This window comes from Aythya fuligula, chromosome 3 (genome assembly GCF_009819795.1).
Source record: "Aythya fuligula isolate bAytFul2 chromosome 3, bAytFul2.pri, whole genome shotgun sequence".
NCBI lineage: Eukaryota > Metazoa > Chordata > Aves > Anseriformes > Anatidae > Aythya > Aythya fuligula.
The window spans coordinates 7,631,568-7,647,299 of NC_045561.1; the positions used below are offsets into that span (position 1 = coordinate 7,631,568).

General features: G+C 36.6%; 1 protein-coding gene across 1 annotated transcript in view; it reads left to right on the top strand.

The window, feature by feature from the left end:
• ESF1 (ESF1 nucleolar pre-rRNA processing protein homolog) overlaps window positions 1-14,029 on the top strand; it is a 31,839-nt gene extending 17,810 nt beyond the window's left edge. Inside the window, exons 10-14 of the mRNA XM_032184975.1 lie at window positions 3,676-3,797; window positions 5,463-5,553; window positions 9,979-10,052; window positions 10,793-10,939; window positions 11,523-14,029. Coding sequence (XP_032040866.1) covers window positions 3,676-3,797; window positions 5,463-5,553; window positions 9,979-10,052; window positions 10,793-10,939; window positions 11,523-11,819 — 731 coding nt within the window. The 3' untranslated portion in view covers window positions 11,820-14,029. The remainder of the gene's footprint in view (window positions 1-3,675; window positions 3,798-5,462; window positions 5,554-9,978; window positions 10,053-10,792; window positions 10,940-11,522) is intronic.
• Window positions 14,030-15,732: the final 1,703 nt, after the last annotated feature.

Here is a 15,732-nt window from a genome sequence, read left to right on the forward strand (position 1 = left end):
CACGCTTCTAATCCCCTAGTTCAAGTATGATTTGGTTGCATGCTAATATATATTAACTTTACACCTTCTTTTCATGGCCCTTATTTGTAAAAATTAAATATGACTAGTGATTCAGTTATTTAAAAATAGAAACGGGGAGGAGCAGGTAAAACTTAATTTAACTTTTTGTATGGCCAGTTAATAAGTCTACCTAAAGCAGATGACTTCTTTCCAGTTCTGCAATCAAGTCTTTTGACCACTTAAATACACTCTTATTCTCGGGAAGCGGTCTGGACAGTAGTTTGTAAGCCACTCTAATCTGTGGAGAAACTCTAAGGCCTTTCATGAGACTGCCAAATACCACAAGAAAGGGTTGTATTTTCCTCCAAGTCCTTCTGTGCCAGATGGATCAAATGATGCCATGTTCTAGGCGAATAAATCAGAAATCTTGTAACCTCCTCTGAGATTTTTTTAATCCCCCCCCACCCCACACATACACCCTCCTGGAGATGTGATATATATTTCTTAATCCAGTCTTTAGAGAGAATGTGCAATGTTGCTACCTGACCAGCAACTTTTTTTTTCCTCCAAAACCTACTGAAAAATAATCCCAAGTAATAGTAGTTCAGTTTCTAGGAAGCATTATGACTGCCCTTTCCTAGACTTCGGAGACAAAACCATGTATTGTTGGAAGTGACTAAATTACAGCCCTGGCTGTGTGAGGGTTTCTTAGTGGCACATTTTTGGTGAACCTGTACAGCACACTTTCCTTCACTTTTTTTGTGGCTTTGTATTTGTTTGCTGGTTCAATAACCAGTTTCTGTGGCGGCACTGGCTTGCCTCTTACTGTTAATTCTGGCTTCTTTCTAGCATATTAGAAGGCTGTTTTACGTGGTGTTTCTTTCTTCCTTCTTTTCTTCCTATAAAGCATGGCTTAATACATTTTTAGACCTTGTCCACGCTTCGTGTTTCAGACATGCTGTAACTAGCTTTCTAGCCTTGGAATTATTTTTGGAGAGCAGGCAAGTGCAAGAAGAGAAATTAGTGTTTGCAGCTTGTTGGAAAAATGTTGTGCCTGCTTTTCTAGGGACAGGTAGGGCTGTCCATGAAGGCTGCCCATTTATTTATTTTTTGCCATTATGCCATCTGTTTTCAGTTCCTTCTTACTGAGAAGAGCTGGAAGGGTTGATGAGGAGCAGACAAAGGTCAAATGAGAAATCTGGGAGCTGGGAGAAAATACAGTCTGGGACACCTGGAGAGGTCCACGTGACTTGAGCGATAAAGCTAGTATGAGAAATGGGAGATTAGAATTAGAGAGCTGGGCAGCAATAGAAGGGAAGGGATGCTCTTCAGCATCCCTGATGGTTAGAACAAGGAGGATTGGGGAAGAGATAGCGAGGGTCAGACCTGGAGGTGGGAAGAGTAGAAACATGATCCCTACATGTTCCGAGACCTAACAGTCATGTCCAAAAGGAGGATGTTAACTACTGAATATTGGACTCTTTTGTTAGGGAAGGCTTTCTTAAAAAAAAAAAAAAGCGTGTAGTAAATGAATGAAGGACTTGCAAGTAGGAGCAAATCCTTCATTGCTCGGGCTGCTACTTCTTTTCATGGAAGCGGATTCTGCCTTTTTGCCACTGAATTCTGCTTCAGTGTGTTGCAAGGCAAGTTGTTTAATCTCTTTCCATCATGAGGTTTTCTTTTTGTAGGTGCCCATCAAGGTCAGTGTTTATTCAGATTATAAAGGCAGCTGTAAAATGGGGACACTGTGGTTAGTGGATTCCTTTTTTAGGGTGACGTTTTTGCACTATTGAATACTGTAATGATGGATGTTGTTGTAGAAAGCTCCATTCTGTTTCTAGAGTTCAATTATTTTTGGTAATTTGGCCATATGCTAGTATGTTCAGTAACTTATCTATACGTTGTACAGTGACACAAAATATTGAGGCGTGTTAATTATCTGTGTATCAAACAGGGTTAAGAGTGGGCAAAGGTAAAACGTGATCACACAATGAGAAGCTTTATCAATGCATATTGACAAGAGAGCTGTATTAAAGTTCAAGGCGTAATGGTGCAAATTCAGGTGCTCAGCCTCAACACAACGGCAGCTGGTATTGTTTCATTTGAGTTAATACAGCTTGAAATGGTACCTGGTGATACCAGAGGACATTCTTTTAAATGTTTTTCTGTTGATTCAAGGCTGATCTCTTTCAAGCAGTCTATAATCTTTTAAATTAAGTCCCTTAATTTCCTTCCAATGGTAGCTTCTTTTTTTAAAAAACATTTGTAATTTACCCTAAACATTGAATCTGAATCTAGCTTTCCTGTCATACAAGAGGTGTACTATTTCTTAATTTAGGGTAGCTTTAGTCATTAAAGCAGACTGGTACTATGTAGCTTTAAAAATAGTTTTGTGAAATAAAACTCTTATCTGTTAACAGGAAAACAGACTTCTTAGTTAAGAGCTATTAGGTAGATTGTGCAATGTATGCATAATACTCGATCAGGATTTCGTGGCATTACTTATTTCTGCTTTTGTGGATTAGAAAACATTTTGTTCTCTGTGAATTTACATACAAGAGACAATGCTCTGTTTTTTATTTTTTGTATTTAACAAGGTGCAATTTTCTATTTGAAGTGTCTTGGGCAAAATAAAAAGTAGGAAACAGCAATCCAAGTTGAGAAAGATCTTGCTTTTCTGCATGACTTAAACAACTGAAAAATCCTAACCTTTGCAATTATGAATATGCTTCCCTCTACTCCTTTGTTAGTTGGAATTAAACCCAAGATACAGGTTTTCATATTTGTTTTGTTATCCTGAGGGGTACAACAGAATTAAGACTAGATTACTTGAAAACATCTTGCCTCGAATGACTTGGCACATATCACGTTGTGATATTAGTACATAATGCAAGAAATTATTTGTTTTATTATTTCTGTTCTTCCATGCTTCCTAGCTGCAGATTTATTTTGACTTCAAACATGGTGAAAATAATTTTTTGCTCTCTTACAATGGTGGATGAAGATGATGAAGACACTGCAGCATTGCCTTAGTAAGGGAGCTACATAACAACTTTATTACGTCAGTGGGGCATACTGATATAGCAACAACCATCAAATATTTCTGGGTGAAACAGGAAACAGAGAGCACCAGCTACAGGTTCAAGCCAGCTGTGATATAGCCCTGTAGTGATTTAATATTTCACAAGCTTTGTCAGCTCAATCTTTGTTTTCCCGTGGGCAAAAAATGGGAATGACTGGACTGGATTTGAAGTGTTTTTGTGAAGCTTAGCTAATAATAGTAAGGTACATTAAATTTAAGGGTGCTGTGTTATTACTGCATTATTATGTTACTCTCAGCCTTAAAGTGGTAGACTTCATAGACTGTGCAGTCTACTGTCTGAACAGGTGACGTTTTTGAGGAACAGTAAGGATGCTGGGAATAAAATATTGCACACACAACCTCATCATCTCACTCCTGTGTGAGTTGTTACTGGAAAGATGTTATATTTGGAAAAATACAACCTATAAACCAATCGTATTTATGGAGATGTTGCTCCAAGCGATACTTGTTCTCATTGACTTGTGGAAGGAAAAACTAGGTTTTTCCTTTGCAAAAGAAAAGCAGTTGGTTAAGGAAAAGTTCAAATTGATCCAATTTCTTTAACCTCCTATTTATTTTTTTATTTTTACTAGGCCTCAAAGAAAATGCTGAAGAAATGGTCAAAAATAGGTTGGAAGGAAAGGATAACCTAACTCCATGGCAAAAATACCTAGAGAAGAAGAAAGAAAAAAGAAACCTTAAAAAGAAGAGAAAGGTAACATCTGCTCTGAGTTGCAAAAGGAGATGCTCCTTCCTTTTCTTAAGTTGCTGTTCTAGTTTTAGATAAATGGGGGGGGTACTTTTGTTTTCTGGCAGGAGTGCAGTATTGTTTTATGGCTCAAATGTGCAGTGGTTGCTCATTTGGAAAGTCTTAATTCTAATCAGATCTACAGAGCTAAAGGACGTTCAGGCTAATACTGAGCATATATTATGTTCTTACAAAAAAGTCATTTATCTGTTTGTTCTTTTTTAAGTTGTGCATCTTCTGAATGCATTAGGAAGGGTCTTTTTGCTATGGTATGCTTTTGGTGCAAAGTTGGAATGCATGATTGAATGCTGTATGAATGCGGAATGAATGCTGTAGTTTTGAACCATACAGACTCTTGTCAGAGCTGTAGCAGCCAAGAACTAATAGCTATGAAGAATCATTCAACTTTCAAACTACAAAAGCAAATCTAGTAAATTTTTTGTTGTACGGATAGCAAAGTTGTTCTATAAAAATGCAAAGATTGCTTTTGCTTCATTTTCCCCCACACAGAAGGTAATTGTGAAGTAACTGACTCCTGTGGCAGAGATGTGCAGGAATAGGCAGATAAATGAAACTCTTGCTTGTATACTAAGGAAAAAAACATGCAGTATATAGAATCTAGCTTCTGTATAATCTTAATTACTTTGCATACAGTTCATGTTGCAGAATAACGTTTATAAGTGTAACCCATAACTAGAGGTATCCTGTCCATTCTAGTTCAGGCTTAGCTGGCATTTCATGAATAACTTCTTTAATCATACAGAAGATGAGTGCTCTGAACTAAATTGCACTGTTAGGTAGTAGAGCAGCTTTTGATAGTGTAATACTCTAGTTTGGCCTGATAAATTAGGTCAAGGAGCGAGGTGTATCACTGAATTCTTCCAGTAACAGAAATTGCTGTTCTAAATCCAAATTTGACCCTTCTGATTTTTTTGAAGCATAAAATGAAGCCCTTTACTCAAGCTTTTCCCCATGGTAGAGTCCTTGTGGAACATAAGGACACACCAGTCCCATGATGCCATGTCAGATGTATGTTGTGGGGTTTTTTTGCATGCTATATTCTGTCCGTCAGAAGCAGTGTCTGGCAAAGAGCACGTGAATAGAGCAAGTAACATTTTCCTAGAGTACCATAGTGGTTTTTGATTCTCTGACTTCCTGGGTAGGAAGAGTTTTTGCTTCAAGAACATGACGAGTTGTGTTTTGTTTTTTAATTGCACTTTTGAAGTAGCAAAGAACAGAATAGTACACTACTTGAGGTAGTAAGGATTTAATTTTTTTCTGGGTAGGAGTTAAGAGCAATCAGGTAACAATTATGTACCTAGAACTACAGCTTATGCACATATTTGCTGGTATGATTCGCTACTGCATTGCTGTCTGTGATAAGCTTATAGAGTTCCTTGGAAAATGTAAGTTGCCCTTCTTTAGGTAAAAACAAAAGCTTGCAATCTATAATACAGGTTTTAAATAGATTGTTCTTAACTAGCAATTTCTAGTGAGTTCTAGTTTCATGATGGTTCAGCATGTAATGCTTTGGTTTTCACATTCGTAGTTTCTGACAGAAGGAACATTTAATTCCAGTGAAACTTTTGTAGTTTATATGTTGGTTGAAATAATGTTTCTGCTTTGTTACAGGCTATTGCTGAGAAAGAAATGAGTGAAGATGAAATTCCATCTGATGTTGATCTCAATGATCCATATTTTGCTGAAGAGCTTGGGAAAACAGGTGAGTCAAAATAAGTGTGCTCTTTCTTTAAATAACGAGCTTTAGAAACAAAGGCTAGTGTAAATGCAGAGATGGCATGTTCAGAATGGAAAAAACTGTGTGTCACTTGCCTATAATTGCAGGCAGGATTCCTGATAAAATGATGCATACTGTAATATACGTAATGGCAATGCAAATTTTCTCCCAGCTGTAATCAGAAACTGTCACTTAGCCAACTACTGGGGATGGCTGTTGAGAACGAGCAAACAGTCTACTCCCCTAAAAATTCTGGAGGGAAAAAAGTCTTGGTTGCCTTGGAAGCCTTTTTCCAGACAGATTATATGGTCCCTTTGATGGTTGGGTCAGTTATATAAATGACAGAAACATCTGATATGTTATTAAATAAATAAATAAATAAATCTGTCTCTCATAAGAAAGTAATGTTGTTTTCTCTCAGTCTGATGCATGTTTTTACTTGTGTACTCTGGCTGCGTAGCAAACCAAACGGTGAAATAATAAACTGGATACCTCTATGACTTTTTTTTATTTGTGGATAGCTTAAAGAGTTATCTACAGTATGAAAATATATTAATTATTTCTCTGAGAATAAATCTTTAGTATACGTAGCCTTTCTTGATAGAAAATGGAGAACTGTTCAAGCTTTCAGAATTATAATGATCTAATGCTAAACAGATAGCAGACTTTCCATATGTGTTTTAATCTAGGAATTTGGTTTGGCATTATTATATGGGCACAAAGACAATAGTAAGATGTTTTGAAGTGTAATATTTTGGGAGTTAACTTGTCCAGTTCAGATTTTTGGGATGCTGCTTTCACAAGTTTTTGGTCTGGTGTTGAAGTTAGCTTTTGCTGTGACGACAAATTTATTTGAAGTATGACTTTGGTGGCTAAAATTTTAAGGTGAGGATAATCAAGAAGTGCAAGTTGAAGGCTCTGGAGAGCCAAACCCTAGGAGTGATTCATACGGTTGCATATTAAGAGGGCAAGGGGATGAGGTGTTAGCAACAGAATTACAAATACCACAACCCAAAACTATACTACTTCTAATTTGACATCAAACACCATAGGCTTATGTCCTGATGGTTAGAAGCTTGTGTTAGGAGAAAGTAAATAATTCAAAAACAAAAGCTGGGCTTTTCTTAGTGTACTTATGTGAATGTCTTAATAATCTGAAGTACAAAACAGCGAGTTGGATTCATGTTTCATAGAAAGTATCAGCTTAATTTAAGGAAGGCGTAATGCAGTGCTGTTTTCTGCCAGACTTCTGTGATGAGTGGTGTGTAGGCTACTTTTCAGAACTCGTTGGAAGGATGCTATTTCTTCCAATACTCTTTCTGTTTTTTTTTTTTTGTTTGTTTGTTTTTTTTTTTTTGTTTTGTTTTTTTAATAGCAAGACTATGTGGCTATTCTCATACCAATATTTGATGTTTCAATGTTGTATGCAAGATCTCGGAAGATGTTTTTCTGTATCGTGTAAGACGTTGCTTGTGTTGTGGAGGGACTCAGGGAATGACTGTGTATTGATGATTGAGCCTTCTCATCCATAAGAAAGAGAATAGGTTTTACTCTGCTTGGAGCCCTTGGGGATATCAGAACAGACATAAAGGTTGTGCAAGTGAAACTTCAGTCTGCAATATTACTGATAATCTATTGAGAAAGAGGAGAAAAACATAACGTGGCTAACCCTGGAGAAGTTTCAAAGGGAGAGTAGTGGTTGACTACAAGCCAGCTGACATTTTATTGTTACACGTCTCAACTTTGTCAGGCTTTACCCAAGTTTGCTAAGAATGGCCTCTGTAAAATAGCTGGGATTCTTTTTAAGCACAGCTTGCTTACCTGATTGAGGAAAATGAGTTAAAGCCTAGTTCAGAGAAGATTTTATCGGCGACAGTTTCATAACTAGGATACAATCATTCAACTTAATGCTGTCTGTAACTTTACATAAGCCTTCCACAATTCCCCTGAAAGATGGAATTTGCTCCCTTAAACTGCCTGTCATATGATACTAAATTATACTGGAGAAGTGTATGACATAACGTATTACAGACTCAGGTGAACCAGAGCAAAAAACGAGGATGCAGTAGTGCTGTTAGTGTTTTGCAGTGGTATATTTGCTCCCACACTGGTTTGACTTCTTGATTGTAAATGTTCAAGGGTTTTGCATTATTTCATTTTTGATGAGGTGGGGTAGTTTAAAGGAAGCAAGACTATAAGAAGGTATTAGACAAAGAGCCTCAGTTTTTCGTATTATGTTTAAGCACCAGTGCTAGGAAAGGAAGACTGGAAGTTATGTAAAGTCTACTCAAGTGTGTTTGGCAGGTTTCTCTTAGTTCTGTGAAGTACTGTAAGTATATGAACCTTGATGTCCGTATTTCAGAAGCTCATTTCTGGTTTGGTATTGTTAAGGGAAATAAAAAGCACTTGTCACTTCTGATTTATATGAATGCACGTATTGTTGAAAAAAGTGTTGTAAATCTGTCAATTGGCTCGGCCAATTTCAGTCTCAGTGTGTCTGTTTCTGTGGGCTCACCTGGAACTAAATGGTATTTTTCTTGTTTCAGCCTAAGCTGGGGAAGGGAATAGCTGAACGGTGTAATTGCTTATTAACATGATAGTTTCCAACTCAGGATATTGTGTGATGTATGTGCAGAAGAAGATGGGGATGGACTTCCAGAGTGTATGTGGGTAGATGGACTGTGTCAGGACTATCATAAAAAGAAAGAAAATGGCACATCTGTGACTTATGAAACCCAACTGTTTTCACTGCGATGCAGTAGTTTTAGTGCTGAGAGAGACTGCAGCTCTAGCTGCATAAGATCGCAGCAAGAAATTAATGGATTTTAGTTTTTATTCTACCTCCTTCCTCTGTGCAAAAAAGCTTAGTTTGATACTGTCTCCTGATTTCACCCCGGTCTGCAGCATCATGAGTCTTTGAAGCCTGAAGCGGAAGCTATCCTCGCTTTAGTGGTTCTTCACACAGTAAAAGATGGGGGAAGATATTTTGAGGGCACTTCTTAGAGATGTAGGTGGAAAGGCTATAAGAGACTTAGATTTAACTTTCAGAATAATTGTCATCAGTTTGCACATCTGGTGCTCTGTTTACTTTGCTCTAGTTTAGTCAGTTCTGGAAAGATAGAGAAGACTTGCAAGTTGTTGAAACCTTACATAAGACAGGTATTTCTTCCCTTCATACATTAAAATAAACTGTTTAAGTTAGGTAACAATATTGTATCTGAGTCTGATTTTCCTGCATACTTTTTGGAACTGCTAGAACAACAATTCAGCTTGTGAGCTAATGACACTGCATCTGGATAGTTAACTTTTTTTGGTGGTAGTAGTTTCTTCCAGAAATCCATTTCGAGCTTGGAATCTATTTAGAAATAGTCAAGAGAGTAGTCAAGGGAGGAAAAAATGTTCTTCAAGAAATGCATCCTGTTCCGGAGTATACTTAGTGATACAACTTGACATTTTTCTGGCATGATTGTATTTCTAGTCTGACTACAAATCTGGCTTAACAAAATGGAGCCAAAATCTTCCTTAAAAGTACCCCCAGTGGACTGTAATAAATTGCCTGGGAATGAAATTCCAAGCTCAAAGGTCAGAGTATGTGTTTCAGGTCAAAACCTTCCTCTTTTCCTGCTCCTTCTTGATCCAGTTCTATGGGTGTTCCAAAGAGAATACATTTAATTTCATAGGGTTCATGAAAACAGACCTGTTCATAAACGTTACGTTTGACTCATGCTTTATGCTGTTACTACTCATGTTGTCTCTAATTAGCACTATGCATATAACATTAAGGGTAAGAGTAAGAAAGCTTTATCTGAAGAATATTCAGTTTGAACAGTCAATCATATTTTTATCCCCATGGATGAAAATAGGTCTTCTTTACCCTAATGCTTAACGGCAAGATATGATGTTTTAGGCTTACAAATAAATTCTAAAAATGTGTTTTTTGTTTGACTGATGTTTTATCTTACTCAGCTAGCAGGCTTGTATTCTGGATACAGAGAAGAGGTGCACATTTGCTTTTTATTCTAAAGTATTTATTACATTCTCTAAGTAGAAAGAATGAACAATTTGAAAACTGTAGTATATCTCAGTTAGACTTAGGAGTCTAAAATAATTTCGATTTAAAATAGTGTGGGAGTGGAGTTGCTATGCTTGCCTGCACTGTTGTGATCCTCTCTACTGCTCTATAAAAAAAAAAATAGAGTAGAATCTATTTAAATATTGTTTCCTCTATGAACTATGCAAATATTCAGTAGATTTTTATTGCTTTAAGTCTAGCTAATTTTTCATTGGTTTTCGGCATAATGTTGAAGAAAGAAAGAAAATGAGGTGTACTTTAAGGTCCTGTTGATAGGTAAATTATGGTCTCATGCAAAAGCTTGAATAAATGTATGCATGGCCTATTTTTGCACTTAGGTTCAAAGAAGAAGGCAGAGTCAGCTGAAAGTGACCATGAAGATGAAGATGAAGCTGAAGTTGAAAAGCAGAAGGTAAAGTGGCTTAAAACATTGAGAATTACAGATGTTTCATTGCCTGAATTCTGCAAATACTTGGAGATGTGCTTGTGAGTGGACTATTAAGTCCCTTAGGATAACAATAGAATAAAGCTGTATAATTTGACTAGTGAGAGCTTTTGGAATAAATCACCAAAGGAAATCGGTAGTTGGCCCCGAAGATTATACCAGGATATCTTTATGGAAAACTGTAGTTGAACACCAGATCAACAGAGTTTAGTAACCCTAAAATGTAAATGGGCATGGAAAGAACACTGGATGGTTAATTTCTAGCTTTAAAGCTGTCTCAGCATGTTTGTCCTATTGACTTGTAACCTTCAAGACTGAATCGTTTGCTATTGCTTATTTGTTTTTTTTTTTTTATTCATTCTCAGAATTTATTACCTTTATGAAGTTTGTGAATGTCAATTATTTTGTGATTTAAATACCCGTAAAAAATGATACTTGTTCTTTTGATGTTAGGGTATACAGTTCTCAAATTACGTTATTAGTACATATTAGAAAGTTGAAATGTGTATCTGCAGTTTTTTTAAAAAATAATAATTTGCATTATTTACATATTTTGAGGTGCAATAATGTTATGCTTGATATAATACTGTTTTAACAACCCTATTTCAACTTGTGTATAGAATCATAGACTTCACTAACATAGTTGCTGTATTTTTTTCATAGAAAACTCCATTTCATTGTGTACATTAACTCTTATTTTCTAACAGGCTGAAATGGCTCTACTTATGATGGATGATGAAGACGATGGCAGAAAGCATTTTAATTATAAGCAGATAGTAGAACAGCAGAACTTGAGCAAGAAGAAAAAGAAACTCTTAATGAAAAAGAAAGAGTTATTAGAAGATGACTTCCAGGTAATGGTGTATGCTTGATTTTTGAAGATTGACTAGAATAACTTAAATGCTAATTGTTGGTATCAGTTCTTTTTGGGATAAACTTAGTGGTTCCATATCCTTCTCCCTTGCTTCTAGGTGAAGGAGAAGCAGCTCTATCTACCTTTTTTAGGGTTTTACAGGCTGTTATAGAAAACAAACAAAAATATCTTGACACGAGGTTGAAGGGGGGGGTACATTCTAACTTTGTGTGAGGTAACAGGGCAATACATAAGACCTTCTACAACTCAATGAGTAAATACTCACAGGTACATTTTGTTCTAATAATTTTCCACCGTGTCTTTGATTCTGGTCAATTGTTCTCGACTATAGACTCTTCCTTGGTTTGCTGATTGACGCTTATACAGAATTTGTACAAGTATTCACTCACCTGGTTTACCAATATGATCTTCTGGTACTCTATACTCACTGAAAACTTGCAACCTGAGCAGTTCCTGGCATGATGAACCATTTCATATGCTCAATAAGCAGCTCATATTGTATTTAGAAACATTGCTATTATGGGTAAAGGTTACTTAAAATATTTTTTTTTTTTCTGCTTCAGGTCAATGTTGCTGACACGAGGTTCCAAGCAATGTTTACTTCCCCCTTATTTAATGTGGATCCTTCAGATCCAAATTTCAAGAAGACAAAAGCAGTAGAAAAGATCTTAGAAGAGAAAGCTCGCCGAAGAGAACAAGAGCAGCAAGGTCTTAAGGAGACAAACAAGGAGCAGGAGAGCAAGATGGCAAAGAAAGAGGTTGCAAAGAAATCTACAGATCCTGCTTTATCAATGCTAATAAAGTCAGTCAAAACCAAAACGGAACAGTTTCAGGCAAGAAAAAAGCAGAAAATTAAATAACTGAACTTCATTTATACTCAGACTTCACTTTTGTTGATGTTCTTTTGACAACATCTGTTGACGTTTCTACAGTTTGGTCTAATTCCTGTTCACCTAAAATTTCCAGAAAGATCATTTAACTTCAGTGACAGTTCCGAAGTAATTAGAATAACGATAACCCTTTCTTTTTGCCCCCAAAATGGTTTTGCTCTGTTGTTGGAAAAACTACACCTTGAAAACCTAGGGAATTAATGGTTTCAGATCTATTTGCTTCATATCATGCAGTCTCTGAACAGAAGTGTTGATGATGACTACAAAAAGTAGCCATAGTTATGGTTATATTAAAACAAAACAAAACAAAAACACTTCTGCAGAGGGTTTAGAGCTGAGACTGAGTCTTAATGTTTTTAATTCTGCAGAAGTCTATAAATACCTGATTTAGAAAGGTAGTAATATAACTAAACACTGAAGAAATTTTGTATACAGGTCTATTGTATACGTTTAATTGTTTACATATATGCTACCTAATTAATTTCTACTCCAAATAATTGAAGAGTTCATGGATTTTATAAGGGCTAATTAATGGGAAAAATTGCTATTTAGAAGAATTTCTTTAATATATATTAGAAATAGACATTTAAAACTTGCCCAAATGAGTTTTTGGGCACTTAGCTCTGTTTTCTTTTTCTATGCCTAAATAAAACTGTGTTTAAACTTTCTCTTCCTAATTTTGCATTCCCATTAATGTAGTTCCTCTTTAAACACTGTGAGACTTGGTATGTGTGGGTTTTTTTGTTTGTTTGTTTTTATTTTTTTTTTAAGTCAATTTTAGAAACCCTGCTGTTGGTCCTTGTTGCTATCGGTGTCAGTGATGTCAACAGTGCAGGGAAGCTAAATACAGGAAGTAGAAAATACTGTTTTTTCCTAGTCCTTTCAATTAACTGTCCTATCAATTAATTAGTCTTAAGGTGTTTTTTGAAGTGTTTGCTATATCAATTGTAGTAGAAATACAATATTGTACCAAAAAAGACTGAGAATATTAGAATCATGGAGCTGATAGGTAATTCATAATCATGAAGAAGTATGGTTACTTTTTAAGTCGTCATTAATTTGAACAAAGCGCTGTTAAAGCAGAGGTTAGAAACTTCAGATACTCAGAACTAGTGCTTACATAAATATGTCTTGATAAGTGAAGGAGATTAGAGTCAGATTTAGCAGAGGAGGCTGTATACCTAGTGGCAAAAATGGACAAAATTCGGTAAGAGACAAAATATGCAAGTACACATGGAGATACAAAGTACTCTTGGGGAAAAAAAAAAAGGTATTGATGTGCCTGAAGAATGCTTGCAAACCTAGAACATTAAAAGTGTTGTTCACCTGGTTACAGAGAACATCTTCGCATTCACTTTTGAATAGCTAACATAAAAAAGCTAAGGAAATAATACAGTATCTTTTGTGCATAACTTTGATCCAGCTTCTGTGACTTCTTGGCCTTTCAAGCAAGATGACAGGACCCATCAAGTGCATTTGGTAGCTTGGAACTGACAGAGTGTAATGGAGAGCAAGGAAAACCTATCCTGCTGGAAACAGTGAGAAGCTTCTGAGCATTGGTATACAGCAGAGAAGAGCGTAATAATATTCAGGAAGATTTAAGTTCACAAAGAAAAGGGAAGAAAGATACTTTGGGAAACAGAATTTTCCACTAAGGGAAGTGTTTTGGCATCTCGATCAAAGAGTCAGTGGTTACTCTTCTAAGAAAACGTGTCATACAGAAGTGATACAAGTGTACGCATATGCATCTGGTGGTGTGGATAAGGAAACAAGCTTCTGTCATAGAAGACTGTATTCATTTTGCAGTTAAATTTACAGTGGTCATGTCTCATTTTGAATTCATTGCAATTCATTACCCCTGTTGGTATACACCAAAAACAAGAAAAAAGGATGGTTTTGACCATCTCATCCTTTAAGAACATTAAAATAGCACCTCGGAGTTCTAAACTGAACTTTAAACTATGATGGTCTTTTCAGTAAGTGGCATGTAACCAGCAACAGTGATGATTAGCATTACAAAATGGGGCTGTTAAAGTGAGACAAGACTCACTTTTCTAGTAACTTAGGCAGGTTTGGTATAAAGTAGCTTGTCTCCAAGTTGGCAGCCATTAGAGCTCACACTAGTGTTTAAGCCAGACACTTAAAGATCTAGTATGAGCGGAAATAAAAAAAAAAAAAAAAAAAAAAAAAAAAAAAAAGGTGATCTATTTGAAAACTGAGGAAGATCAGACAACCAAAGATGAAGAGCCACGTATGTCTTCTATTTTTCCTTCCTTCTAGAAATTAAAAGTGTTATTTCCAATTTATAGCAATAGTTGGCTTTTTGTTCTTTTCTTACTTTGGTAGTGTCCAAAGATAACAGTAAGTTGTGTTGTGACATTTAAAAACCAAAGCAGATGAAACACTAGTGTCTCTAAAAATAGTCTTATGAAATTGTTACGTGTATTTAAAACTACCAGAGTAATTAGTTTGTTTTTCACTTGTTATAAATCAGGAGTTGAATTCCTGTACCTTAGTTTCCTACCTATGGTAAGAACAACAAAAGTAGTAGCTCTGCCAAAGTAGTTTTCATTAGTCATTTTCATAAAATACTTTGAGAAGATAAATTTCTTGCATTTAAAAGGCTGCAACTTAACACACGCAGGACCATTCTGTAAAAAGCAAGAAAAGTTGTCAGAAAAGCCTGTTGTATTGTTTATCTTTTCTGTACTTGATGTAGTGTTACAAATGGGAATATTTTTGTCTGGGCTCTGAATTGAATCTCGATAAATGTCACTTAAGGTCATTATTGCTTTATATCCTCTTCATTAGCATATGAGTAATGTGTACTCAGGACTGTTCCAGCTTTGTGTTTCAGCCTTGTGAGACTGTGCAAGTTTTAAACAACTTTGTTTCTAGCCTCCAGTGACTGCACTGGCAAACCTTGTTCCTGTCCCATTCTTGAAGAGACGCATCATCCAAAGGCTGGTTGCCACATCTTCCTGGGCAAATGCTCCTGGGCTGTGTCCCACACACTCTGTGGCGCTGCACAGCTTCATGGCTTTGCACTGCAGTTCTACCCATTGCACTCAGTCCTTCCTCTGTTTCTGGGGCAAGGGAGAGGGGAAGGACAATTGAGGCAAATACGGTTTGTATTGACTTCTGACAGCATGAGTCAAAGATTGACTTTTTAAGTCTAAGTTATAACAGAAAAACTATTGCGGTCTGCAGCGTGTGTGGCTGAACCGCTGCTCGAGTGAGTTGGTGGTTTGTTCATGGAAAATGGAAGTTTTAACAGAACTGGTTACCAAAATGACTAAGAATAGCAAAGTGACTGTTTCAGGATGGCTGTGATTTCTATGGGTTAAAATCATGCAACTAAGATTGATTTTTATGAGGAGTACAAAATTCCTAAGCGTAAGCTTTTTACCTTCCTCATTTACCCAATTTACCCATTTGCTTTTCTCCTTAGGTTAATGCCAGGGCAACCAAAGAATGGACTGGGAGCGTGAGCTGCCCCAAGAACTGGTGCCTTGCTCTCGAGCAGGATTTTTTTGCTGGGTAGCACAGCCCGAGCTGTCGGTCTCTTTCCTTAAAGAATTCTATAGAAGTGAAAACTGAGCAGGACCAACAACCAGCAGGGAGAGAGCCTAGGAAGATGTGAGGTGATGAATTAGGTGTCTGGTTTTGCCCAGGGGTAGCTCTGCAGGGTGTCCTGACAGCTGGAGGTGGGAAAGAAGGTCAGTAAGGTCAGTAATTACCAAACCAACTATGAGTTATGCTTTTTTTTTTTTTTTCCCTTGTCCCAAATACGTAGTTGTTGATGAGAAGCTTCCATGTCTGTTCAACGGCTTGCAGGTTAAAGGTAAAATATTCCTCATGTGGTGGATTTTAGAGTTCTATG